Source organism: Diadema antillarum, unplaced genomic scaffold (assembly GCF_040938485.1).
Source record: "Diadema antillarum isolate AM-2024a unplaced genomic scaffold, OU_Dant_1.0 seq00002059_RagTag, whole genome shotgun sequence".
NCBI classification, from domain to species: Eukaryota; Metazoa; Echinodermata; class Echinoidea; order Diadematoida; family Diadematidae; genus Diadema; species Diadema antillarum.
Window position 1 is genome coordinate 38,220 of NW_027272706.1, and position 13,719 is coordinate 51,938.

Sequence of the window (13,719 nt, forward strand, 5' to 3'; positions counted from 1 at the left end):
TACAATAATTGTACATGTACACTGTAAATAAATTTATACATGTGCTAGTAAAATATTTTATCACACAGCTATATGTACATTGTATATAGAACTGTACATTGGAACCTCCCAATGCTGTTTTGGGGGAAAAAAGGAAAAAAGCAAACAGAAGTACAATCTGGAACACACAGTTTGACTTTTGGAATACTTTGCTTGGTATGCTGTCACTCTCATATGAAGAAAGAAGGACGATGTGTGATACATGAAACAGTATGGACTTGTGGGTAACCAGCTAATGTCTTATAGCACCGCATTATGTTCTGTTTATTCCAAGTCCCCTGTACAATGTGGCTATATTGCTTCAGGAATTCATGTTACTCAAACAAACCAGAAAACTCTTCATTGCTTTGGTTCCCTCAGTCGGCCTCGTGGTTCTCTAGTCGAACACTTGCACTCCCATAATGGCAGAGTTTGCATTTTGTCAGAATATATTTTAGTTCTGGTGCATTCACTTGCATCAAGTGAGGCCGTATTCACAGCATCTTCTTTTCAATCCAAGCTGTTCAAACCAGGGCTAACCTCCCTTACACCTTCTTAGGCACATTGGTGATGATTGGCTTGGGACGAGTTTTAAAGACCATCTTTCTCCGGATGACTGCCTTCACTACATAGTATGCATCTTCATCACATTGATGCTGGTTCAGATCCGTAGTGCTATTCTGAGGATCACAGTTCAAATCTCCATTCTGTTCATCACTGGAATTGGTCTCCATGGCAACCACTGGCTCACTGCTGCCCTGCTCTGGTCCATTAACATTCTCATTTTTTGTCAGAACAATGAAGGATTTCTCCAGGTCAGAAACTTTGCCATAGAGGATGTGATGTCCAATAATCAGGATTGGTACTCCCTGAGAAAGACATCAAATTGATGAATAAATAACAAATGACTGAACAGTGAAATCAATAAAATGGGGAAAAAAATCAATTAATTAATAACAAGTACCTGTATACATAATCACATAACAGAATATCCAATCTTTAATCTTTGAAATACTCTAAATGAATGGAAGATTGTAAGGATGTGTCAGTGTAGTGTTCACAAGTACTCATTGAATGTACATTGTATATTGATTTCAGAAGAAAATTGTTACTCTGTTTTATTTGACTAAGAATTAAGAGTCAAATATGCAGTTTATAGAAAAGTTGAAAATTCAAATTCAAACATGCAAAAGTTCTGGTCCTGATATGGCACTCTGTAATTTCTTCATTATCAATAATGGTCACATTTAATACAGTAAGCAGATAATCAACGTTGGTGAAGGTGATGAGACAAACTATCACTTCCGAGGCGATCTGGATGTAGCTATCTTTGCGAAGCGCAGCTGAGGAAAGATAGCGTACACATTCAGATTGCTGAGGAAGTGAGATAGTTTGTCTCATTCCTCTGGTAATAAACATGCAGCAGATGGGTGTGGTAACATGTGTTGTAATCAATGATCAATGAAGTACAGCGGTGTATAACCAGGAAAGTGATTGATGAGGTCAAAAAAGGTCACCTTATTATTAAAATGTAGATCACCAATGAAGCGTCCTGTGATTTGCTCGCTATCTGGAGATTCAATAACTCCCTGTAGCTCCACCAGCATCCACTCTGCAGGAGCCCCAGGGCTGGCTCTGAAGGTAAGATAAGCAAGAAATCTAAAATCAAACCAAACTTGAGTGTATAATGACAGTAACTTCATCATTTTTAGAGTTAATGTCTTGAGTCACATTTGCACATGGTGTGCATCTTGTAGAATTAGTATCTACGAGACGCTTTCCTACATTTCCTTTATGTATTTTTTTTTTTTTTGCTGAAATAAATTGAAATTTTTTCTATGTTACATACCACTCTCAATGACATGTAGGAAAGATTCTAACTTTTGCTATAGAACATACAAATCTTAGAATATGAGTATCAAACCAGAACTCATACAATAAACAAATCATATAAATATTTTGTTTACAAAATTAGAACATGATGTATATCAAGCTTGGTCAATGAAATTCAAGAGTAACATTCATGGATCTATCGTGCCCTTACTAAATACCAGTAGATCTTTAGACTAGACTAATGTACTTGGCTTGGCATCACCACAAAGTCCACGGGCAAAGCTGAAATTGCACAAATGGCAGCATCAAATGCAACACAATCATGCTGTATCATTGAATACTTTTAGGTTCTTCTGAAAAAAGGGGGAGATGATATGTCACACACATAGTTTTACTGAAATCTAACCTGTCTTTCATAAAACTTTTTTGTGAACTCTATGTGAAGTAAAACTGTAGCTGATTACAGACACATACAAACACATGTACATGCGGTGCTCCAGTGTTGAGCTGTGTGATTGTTATTAAAGCCCTGATTTAACAGACTTTGCCCAGGCTGCAATGTCGGGGACAACAACGGGAGAAAAAAAAATTCCTCCCCTCAGGCAATAAAACTGCAGGAGAGAGTGAGGGGTACCCATTCATACACAAAGGGGTGTGGCCACAATCCATGCACATGATTTCGGTGAGGGGTGTGTCATTCTGTTTTGATTATTGTGCATGCATGTTAAATAAAGAGTCGATCAAAGGAATGTTATCATTGTTACAGCGAGAGCCTTTTAAGAATTTAGGGTCATCAGGGTAAATGTCGGGGTAATTTATCCTATAGCTGGCTAGGGTAGAATTTGGCAAAAGTTACTGCAACAACTTCCGAGCAACATTTTGCAGGGACAGTGTTAACTGGTAGCAGGGTAAAAAAAAAAAAAGATTGCCCAAATGTTTTCGCAGTAAAAGTTTGGTATGGTATGGTATGGTTTATTACACTAAAAATGTTCTTGCAGCCAAACGGCTGAATTGAAACATTTGCTCACAAAAAATAACACAATACAAATTTGATAAAAACAGAGTATTTACAAATTTCAAATTAATCATCACTATTACAATAATCATCAATATCATTAACAATATTCATATTAAATCTATTAGATTTTAACCCTGGTTGAAAGGCTCTTCTTCTTCTTCTTCTAGATGTAACTGTCCAACAGAAACGCCCCTAAGATTTAGAAGGGGCCAATCGGACAGGGGGTGCACTGGTGTTTATAGTGCAGAGAGTGAAGCTTTAGAAACTAGTTGCTTTGCTCTTGTTGGATGTAATGGAGGGTTGCTACTTTGAAGGAGTCTTTGTTTGCGATGCCGGTGACTGTTGGTGGGAATCAAATCTGTGATAGTTCAAATCTAACAAATGCAAACTGAAAAACTGCCCAGATTATTATTTACATTATTACATTATCATTTATTAGTGGAAAATTGAGCAAAGAAAATGGGATTCCAACAGGATTTGAACCCGAGACCTCCGGATTGCAAGCCCGGTGCTCTACCGACTGAGCTATAGAAAGCCCTAGTTCAGTGTTCATCCCAGAAACCCTAAATTCTCAATGCTCGAATGGTCAGAAGTTATACCGGTAGCAGTGTGTTTGTGTGAAACACACGCGTACACACTTGAACCTGGCATATACCCGAAGGATACCGGTAATTCAACTTGGGGATAAATGCGAGGGATCACCTAAGTGATGCAGATTTTTTAGTAAGTTTATGTAACAAATGCAAACAGAAAAACTGACCAGAATGAATATCATTTATTAGTGGAAAATTGAGCAAAGAAAATGGGATTCTATTTTCTTTGCTCAATTTCCACTAATTGTTCAAATCTGTGATAGTTCTTGGAATGAATAAGTAAACTGAGTTATATAAATAACAGTTTTTGTTTGTGGCAATTAGGATATATTATTATTACTTGTAAAAGATGACTTTTAGAGAACCCTTTGGACCGGGTGCAGGGCTTTTCGAACTGGGAATAGTGGGATGGATAGGCGACCCACACTGCACAAGCGAAGCGCTTCACAGAATGTGGTGATGCGTCCTACCCTGTGTCGGTGTTGCAGCAGTTCCCAGCTCAGCTCACGCCTCATATTATTATTATTACTTAGTATGCTACTGTGCCTAGACTATAGGCTAGAGCACAGTTTCCAATCTGTCTTATCAAAGTTGAGCTCTGTTAAAATAGGGCTTCATGTTCATGCATGCAGCATGGTGTTTACTGTTACTGCAGTCAAATTAAATTTACAGAATTCCACACTTTGAGTCTGACTCACCATGGCATGGCTGCTCACTAATAATGACACTAACATTAACAATTGTCTAACTGTTCAGTGTTACTGCTAATTTCTAAACGTTACTGGAGCTGCTGTGAGTCCGTCCCTGTTGGGAGTTGTACAGTTCAGTTGTGTAGCTTTCTGTGATTCTTCAATGCAGTCGCAATATCTAACAGTGTTACTGTTAACGCTAGATATTCTAACTCCATTGGAAATAGACTCTATGGCACAACCTATCTCCGCCAGTCCAAGGCATAGATGATAGGGCTTATGTTGGAAACTTACTTTTTAAGGAATAATTGCACCATTCTGTATGAAGATTGTTGATGTCATCAACCTCTTGCATAGATGGAACCAAGCATGGATGCCTGCAGCATGGGGTCGAGCGAGCGGCGCCGGTGAGCTTCCTAGCCGAGGAGAACAGCGTCGGGTCGGGGTTGTGCTCCGTACTCGATCGTGATTGTATTTCCCGCGCCTAGTGCGTATTATACGTGCACAACGGCGGGAGGAGTACCAAACCGGAAGAGGAAGTGGATTCGTTCAGAGGTTACCAGCCTGTCTCCACGTGTGTGCGATCTTTGGTACGCGCACGTGAAAACAACGCTGTAAACACTTTCGTCGCTGGAATTGTAACTGTGTGTGTCTGTTCTGTTTAGGTAAGTGCAGCCTCTACATTTCTATGCCATGGCATGGGAGACAGCATTTTTGTCCCGTGATTTGAAGTAACAATGAGAACAAAGTTTTAAAGAGGGTCAAGACCTGATTTAGTATATAATCTTTTCATCAGAGGCAGCAGGAATATGTGAACTAGGCTTGTCTAGAACTAGTCTATAGTAAATTTATAAAGTGTCAGTCCCATCCACTAATATTCATGCTGTTGAAGTGACGCCGGCAAGAGTTCCCTTTGAGACAGCCACCCAAAAGGGAGTGCGTGCTTCCCTACCCTGCGTATCGCAAGCAAGGTTACTTCTACTTCTACTTCTACGAAGATACTCAGCAGGATCCATAAGTCAGGATGTAGTGCTAAGGAGTTGAACTTAGGTGCTCATTTGCAGTGCATGCTTGTTGGTGCATTAAAAATATATGGTGCGAGTAAAAATCCAGTTCCTCAGTCTAGATGCTGAGTGGAAGAGCTCCCTTGAAGGCCTCCAATGAAGTGGCTTCAAGGGCGTTTTTAGGAAGCCCATTCCAAGCAGTTACTGTACGTGGAAAAATGAGTTCCGATAGAGTTGGGTTCGGGTAGGAATTGCCAGCAACTTGTTTGGATGGTACTGTCGTGTGTTGCTAACAATCATGGGTGATGTGTAGTGCTGTGCATTGATGGCTGCCATGTTGTGCTGAATCTTGTACATGAGGAAGAGGCTAGCAGCATTTCTTCTCCTCTCCAGACTTTCCCAATTAAGTTGTTCAATCATGGCAGAGACACTGTCTGGACGGTAATACCTCTGGAGGGTGAATCTTGCTGCTCGCCTTTGGATGGCTTCTATTTGGGAAATGTGTTTGTTTGTATGTGGGTTCCAGACTGAGCTGCAGTAATTTCTAGGTGTGGTCTCACTAGGGAGAAGTATGCTTGTTGGCGGATCCTTTGCGAGGTCTTTCGTAGGTTTCTGCTGACTAGTCCTAGCATCCGATTGGCCTGGGATGTGAATTGTGATGTTGTTGATGTGACTTTGCCAGGATAGGTTGGATGAAAAAGTTAACCCTAGATACCGGAGATCTGGTACAGATGCAAGGGGAGAGTCTCCCAGGGTGTATGTATTTCTAATGGCTTTGTGACGAAGGGAGAATGTGATATGGTAACATTTCTCAGTATTGAGTTTCATCTGCCATGTATCAGCCCATGTGAACAGCCGGCTGAGATCTTGTTGCAGGGCCTGACTGTCATTGAGGTCACTGATAGGTCGGTATATGAGGCAATCATCTGCAAAGAGTCGGATTTTGGAAGAGATCCCATCTACTATATCATTGATGAAAGATATGAAGAGAAGTGGACCGAGGACCGTACCCTGCGGTACCCCAGATGTGACTGGTACCCATTCAGATGACTCTCCGTCAACTACAACCCGTTGTGACCTTTCCGTGAGAAAAACTTTGATCCACTGAAGGAGGCTGTCATGGATCCCATAATGCTGGAGTTTCCGGAGAAGGCGCTCATGGGGGACACGGTCAAAGGCTTTGGAGAGGTCTAGAGCAACTGCATCAATCTGCTCTTTTTGATCCAGAGAGCATGCAATGTCTTGTGATGTGATAATTAACTGGGTCTCACATGAATGGCCCGGGCGGAAGCCATGTTGTACATCATTCAGAATGTTGTTTTCGTCATAGTGATCCATGATGTTGGTGAAGATTATATGTTCAAGCAGTTTGCTGCAAATGGATGTGATTGATACAGGGCGGTAGTTGGAAGCCATGCTCTTGTCACCTTTCTTGAAGATGGGAGAGATGTTTGCAAGACGCCAGTCAGATGGCATCATTCCTGTGTCCAGGAACTGCTGGAAGATGAAGGCGAGGATCGGTGCAATGTCCTCAGCATGGTATTTCAAGATTCTACCCGGTATGCCGTCTGGTCATGTTGCTTTGCCTGCATCTATGGCTTTTAGTAGCTTGGCAATACCTTCCACGGAAATCTCAATGCGGTCCATGGATGGAGAGGTAGGCTGTCCGAGATCTGGGATGTTTGTGCGATCCTCCATGGTGAAGACAGATTGAAACTGGTCATTCAATACTGTTGCCTTTCCCTTGCTGTCTGAGATCAGCTGCTGACCATGTTTAAGAGATGCAATACCGATTGACTCTTGCTTTCTAGATTTAATGAACTTCCAGAAGGCTTTGTTGTTCTTGTCTGCTGGAGAGAACATCTTGTTTTGATAAGTCCAGTAGTTATGCCGAAGTTGACTCCTAAGCTCTTTTTGGAAATTCTTGTACTGAAGCCAGTCATCTGATGTTTTTGAGGCTTTATCTTTGTTGTACAGCTTCTGTTTTTTCCTGATCCCTCTCTTCAAGGTGTTTGTGATCCAAGGGTTGGTTCCTTTCTTTCCAGACATTAGACTTTCCAGAGGTTAGGCTTGGTAGAGTTGTATAGATTTGCACTGACCCACTGTAGGCTAGTACCAGTGGCTGTCTCAAAAGGAAGTCTTTCCGCCATGACGCCATATAGGGTTGGTCCCACTAGGCCCTTCTATGTAACAATTGTTACTAAATTTACTCATCATTGACCGCCTGATATTTATTTGCCTGATAAGAATAGACTATTTAACGCTGCAATTCACGTAAAACCTTGACCTACGTGATTGAGAAAATCCAGCAGCAGCACTATCAAATACTGTTGTTCTCTTTTCAATTCGAAGTTTCAGTGCAAAAATATCGCTGTCGAACTTGAGTGCCCTCTTTTCAGCTCCCCTCGGTGCTGGCCCTTTTTTTAGATCGACCGCTGTTTTTGTATTGACCATGCACACAAACTGAGTTGTATTGAACACTGTTGTACGAACCTTTTTAGAAAATGTGTTGACATTACGATTCGGTTAAAATATTCATTCGAAATTTTGTCCTTGATTTAAACCATTAATGAACAATGAATTTTCGTTTTCCCTACACATCCTCATCAACAGTCAAGACTCAAAAGCCAATACATTTTTAAGTGCTCTGTGCGCACGTGCAGTGCATACTAAGCGTTCTGTGTGCCAAAAACTAGTGGTCGGTTTAAAAATGGGTGGTCGATGTGTAGTAAAGTTACCATATACGTGCAAGCGGTGCATGCAGTGCCAGCCAGTGGCGTTACATGTGGTGGACTGCCCATGATCGGCGAATGGGTAAGAAGTGTTGTAGAGGGTCTGTACCTGTACTAACCCTAGCAATATAGGGTCTAGGGCATGGATTCTCTATGTCATACGAAAACCCAGGTAATCCTGGAGTTTAGGGGTAGAAGACAGTTATGACCCTCCAGGATTACCAAAACCCATTTTCTATGCAAGTGAAGTCAGGCATCTCATCCCAAAAACTTTGAGTAATTGTGCACTCTCCTCTCTGTTATCCTACTATGGACCACGCCCCACAGTACTATGCATTCAACATTTCAACCTTTTTTTTTTTTTTTTTTTAATAGAAAACTAGGTCTAACAAAGCCAAGTACAAAAAGAAAATGGGTCCTAGCATCTTCTGCAAATTTTTGGAGGGTGGTGAAGCTGGAGGTCTTTAATATTTGATATCCCTTTCTTAATTGAAATTCTAACGTCAGTGACCGTAGTCGCCACTTGTGTGTATTTCCTATTCACTCCTGGGTTGGCGAACGAAAGATAGGCACTGAATTAGTTCGCCGCCCATAGCGTGCCACGTTAGCGCGTGTGTTATACACACACTTCAATGTAGGATGCATTGTGCATCATCGCGTTTGAAAAACCTGACTTCCTTTCGAAATAAAAAAAATCTCACATTGAAAAAGGTTTTGTCACCTGTTACATACGGTAAAATACATAACTTGAATTACAATTATTTGTGTTTTATGGAGGAAAAAGGTGAGTTAGGAATGTCTTTTGAGAGCGATGAAAATCCGTTGCTCCAGCTGATCTCTGATCGCGGCGCGCGTTACATGCGAAGTGAATGTCTGGCGACTGTAGGTAGTGGCGACTTAATGGTAATCATCGTTAGACATTCTTTTAATCTGATGCCGCTGCACAGTGCAGCGCAAAGAAGGCACTTCATACTAGTTACTAGTTTCGCACTGCCTTGCATGGTAATCATTGAAAATGATATTCAAACATCCATCAACTGACCCTGAACATATCACAACCTCAAATAGATTTGATACTTGCATCAGTAAACGATTAAAGTGACGCACATGCTGCACTTGGTATGAATAAACAATTTGAATTAGTGCAGCAATTGAAAGGGTTTTTACTTTTGCAGTCAGAAACACAAGTTTTGCCCTTATTGACATTGCATGGTGGCTCACTATGGATTATTTATTTAAAAGAAAAAAGAAAACTGGGTTTTGGTGGGTTTTTTTTTTTTCCTTGGGACTGAGCTGTGCCCTTCTGAAAACAGTGCCAGCCAGTCACCTCAGAATATGTAATTTCAACTGGAGCCTCTATAGTGCATGATATATTTGATTATTATTACATGATAACAATGATACTAGATTCTGGTATGATTGTACATGCCAAACAGGAATATACTTCATAGAAATGTACAACTCACTGACTCGGCTTTGCATGCATTGAAGAATACTTACCAATGCCTAGATGGATACCTATGGGTGATTCTGAATGCAGGCTTTGTTATGCCTCTATATATGCAGATCTAGATGTGATCCATTTATACTATTCCATAGCAATGTCATTGACGTCATTCTACTTTGTAATTTTTCTGACAATGTTACCTATCATGATCTTTTGTGTCCTTCCTAATCCTATTCTTCTTTTTACTCTTTTTAGATTTATTTTGATATTGGTCATCACAATTCTTACAAGAGTTGTCCTGATCTGCTCTACAGACACAGGAACATTCAGAGAGCCATGGGAGACTTTTGCCTCCATCATGTCAAGTTCTTCAATTATGCACCTAGTGGCATTCAAAGTCTGGCTTTCAACCAAGCAGACTCCCTCCTAGCAGTTGGCCGAGATGATAATTCACTGGAGATCTGGAAGGCAGGGGAGCAGAAACAGTGGCATCAAGAAAAGGTTTGGAAAGTATAATTATTATTCTTTTTTAGGGGTTGCTTTGTTTTGATTCCTCATAACATTAACCTGGGAATGTTTGTTCTCTCTTAGTTTTACTCTTGATTTAACAACCATCATGTGCAGTCTTGGCATAGGTAAAGAAATTGCATATGTTTTGTTTTATTGTTTTCATTTTAATGTTGATGATTACTATAGATGCCACCTCTTACATCAAAGATCCATGTATGATACAGTTCCTTTACACTTTGCTACAAATTAAATGGATTGTTATCACTATATAACTGGTGCAGAGGCACTGCCAAGAACTCAGTGATTCAGAACCTTCCCTGTTGGATGTCTTGTACATTGTACATGTTGTATACATGAGGCAGCAATATGCAATAAATGAGTATCAAATCTCTTACATTCACATATAATGTGGTTTTTTTTTCATTATTATGTCAAATCTTTGATATGTATGGAGTATGCTGCAGTACAAAAAAAAATACAAACAAACCAACAAATATTCCATTTGTGCCTTGGAATTACACTTTCAATGTGACTTGGAGAAGACACTTAATTCGCAGTTATTTTTTTCCCCCTCTGTTAGATGCATGAATTCAATTTTCTATTAACAAAGAATTGAAATATAAAGATCTCTTGGGTATCCTATGTACTCGCTTTGACATTATGGTGTTAATGTTTTGAAATCATGTGCCATGCTATTGCAATTTGTGTATGTTCATTCATGCCACCTTCAGGTCATCCCAGGGTCACAGAAGCACAAAGTGAACTGCCTTGTCTGGGTCAAGGGTCGTCTCTTTTCAGCTGGTCTCCTGGGTCACATGATTGAATATGATCTACAAAAACTAGAACCAAAGGTGAAAGAAGTATTTCTTTGTTTGCAGACTGCATTACTCCCTCAGCTTTCAACCCTTGACTGAGACAAGTCAGCAGTGTCTGGAACATTTGCTTCAATATATGTTTTTTGAGAAATGGTGGGAATTTATTCCAATCTCACTTTACTTGTTTATTATGTTGACTTTTTAGTTCCAGTTTAGAGGCAATATAAAACCTAGTAATGGATACAAATGGCATATTGATCAGAATAAGCTTTAGTTTACATAGAGAAATATATTCCATATATTTTTGCAGTGACTAAGCCATAGTGATTAGAGTGTTAACAGCAACAACAAAGATATTACTCGTTTGTCTGATGAAATGTGAACACAGAGAGTTTTTTTCTTTTTAGCTGAGATTATTTACACTTTTTTTTTGACAGTGGAGACTTGTCAATATCAGAAGTTGATATATTGTCTTACATTGATAGTTTAAATGTTTTTATGTTTCTCTGTATTTGTTTGCAGAAATCAGTGTACTATGGAAATGCATTTTTGTGTCTTGCAGCCAATCATGGTGAAACACATATTGCGGTAAGTCATATGATATCTCAGGTTTGGTGAAACTTAAATCATTTACTAACTAGAGAAACACTCTGAGAGCGTAGACCTCCGCCAAGCATGCAAATCATTTTCACCACTGATCTTGTTCTTCCGTAGAGATATCAGTGATTTCCACCCATACGTACTGCATTGTGTGCTGAAAGTTGCCAGATTTCCCAATATAGAAGCCTCTGTTACGTCATAAACCCTCAGCTGCACGGTGCGCCTCACCCCAGCAGAAACTAGAGCACGCACTGTAGTGCGCGCAGGCAAACCTCAAATACGCGCAGCCTGAACTCCCAAGTTCATTGACCCTACCTGCCAAAATGTCAAAAATCCTTCATAAATTCCCAAAAAATTCTCGGATCACTGCCAAAAGTTAATCGTTTGGTACTTGTGTCATTCTCAACCTTTCCTGCAAGTTTCATCCCAATCCGTCTACTACTTTTTGAGTTATTTTGCACACAGACAAACTAACAAACTAACTAACGAACAAACCAACGGTAACGAAAACATAACCTCCTCCCTTGGCGGAGGTAACAAGATTTTGTAAATAGCAACCTTTATCATAAAGCAGTAGATTGGTCATGTTGGTATATGAAGTATTGCTAGTACATTATACAGGGTGGTCCACAACTTGAAATTTGAGCATGTTGCAAGCTCAGAATCTGATAATATTGCAGAAATTGAATATGCGCAGAGCGCACACAATGAGTACGTAGTACCCAATATTTTGCTGCTTATCTCTCTTTGTGCTGCTTACATTCAATGTTCTCTCTCATGTTTTGCACACAAATATCTAAGTACCAGGTAGTTTGACATTTCTTATGTTATGCACATGTTTTGCACATCTTTGAATACTTTTACTTTGAGCTTGTTGCAAATTCTTGAGGATGTTGCATAGCGTGTTGCTGGCTTTTGAGGATGTTGCACAAGAATTTTAGCATGTTGCAGCGACATGCTAAAACCCCTCGTGGACCACCCTGTTATATAACAGACATGCTTTGAAATCGAATGCAGATAATCCAGGAACACATACTGTAAAACCAGAAATGTTTGCATGCATTTTAATTTTGCGAATTTCATGAGAGCCAAGATTCACAAAATTAAAATGCACACGAAAGTTCATGTCTACACTATACTACACTGCACAATACACTTTTCCACACTATGCTGATACAAATCATACCATCATATAAATGTATGATTAGGGACTGAAATGTAATGCATGCACCCCCCCCCCCCCCCCCCTTGGATGTTTAGAGATACTTTGATTGCTGTCATTTCTGGATACTTTTTCTCTCAGATATTTGTAATACTGATTGTGCCAAGGTTCTGTCTAGTTGTGTGTGACTCTGCAGAAATTTGACTGTGAATGTTGCTTTTTCTGTCCCTTTATGAATCATTTTATCTATTTATCTTTATCTGTCTCAAGGCGGGGTGTGAGGATGGTTATATCCGTCTCTATGAAGTCAATGATGAGGGCTTCACCTATGACAGAGCATTTCAAATGCAGCAGGGTCGTGTCGTGTCGTTGGCATGGCACCCATCTGATGAAGTCATCGTGACTGGCTCTCTTGATAACATCAGACTCTGGAATGTCAACACAGGTAGTGTAGTCACCTCTGCTTTTTCATTTTTCCCCTAATTTTAGCACTAGTTCTTGATCTCAGTCAGGTTTTGCCTTTGTGAGTACTAGTATTGATGATGGAAATTCTCAGCAGGATCAAGAATGATAGATGTTGAGTGGTTTACGTAATTAGATATGGCCTTCATTGAGGTGATGGAAAGTGGCTGGTGTCAATTTTTTTCCCAGAGAATATATATATATATATATATATATATATATATATATATATATATATATATATATATATATATATATTTATTTATTTATATATAAACATGTATATCTTTTTTACTCATAGTGTCCTGCTTTTAACTATTTCAGCATTTTCTGCAGTAATGTGCAATAAATCACAATCGGGTGAAGTGTCTTCAAGAAATTACTTGTAAATACTAAATTGCCCTCTTTGAATACCTGAAATGTCTCTTGCTAGGAATGGACAACATTAAGTAGTATGTTTAATGTTGGAAAAACTGTTCAAAGTAATTGTTATATCAGACAAATAATAGTGTTCAGTGCAAATACACTGAAGGGAAAAATAATTATGATTGAATGATAATTAGATTTGGGTATAAATACAAATTGTGAAAATTGTTCATCAATTCCAACCATACTCGGGTATGAGAAGAGACTATTCAATCCTGTCAGGCTGAAGTAAGAAAGTGGTTTCATGTGATTTTTTATCTATCCCTGGTATGGTTTTTTTTCCATGTATTAAGCACACAGAAAATATAGTGTGCAATGTGAATCCAGGAGCAATTGAACAAGCAAGCAATAGTATGTGAGTATTGGCATTAATTATATTATGACAACTGTATTATTAGCATTGGGCATGC

General features: G+C 39.5%; 2 protein-coding genes across 2 annotated transcripts in view; one reads left to right on the forward strand and one right to left on the reverse strand.

Annotated features, from left to right (window-relative positions):
- Positions 1–563: 563 nt before the first annotated feature.
- Positions 564–4,468, reverse strand: LOC139713764 (chromosome transmission fidelity protein 8 homolog). The gene is made up of 3 exons (XM_071625466.1): positions 4,446–4,468; positions 1,536–1,653; positions 564–887 (listed from the first exon to the last, which is right to left on the reverse strand). The coding sequence occupies exons 1-3, from the start codon at positions 4,466–4,468 to the stop codon at positions 564–566; spliced, it is 465 nt and encodes a 154-aa protein (XP_071481567.1).
- A 5,118-nt stretch (positions 4,469–9,586) lies between these two features.
- The window catches only part of LOC139713767 (U3 small nucleolar RNA-associated protein 4 homolog), a 123,546-nt gene continuing 119,413 nt past the window's right edge, over positions 9,587–13,719 (forward strand). The window contains 4 exon segments of the mRNA XM_071625468.1: positions 9,587–9,835; positions 10,576–10,695; positions 11,182–11,247; positions 12,692–12,866. Of these exon segments, the coding sequence (XP_071481569.1) occupies positions 9,671–9,835; positions 10,576–10,695; positions 11,182–11,247; positions 12,692–12,866 (526 nt within the window). The 5' untranslated portion in view covers positions 9,587–9,670.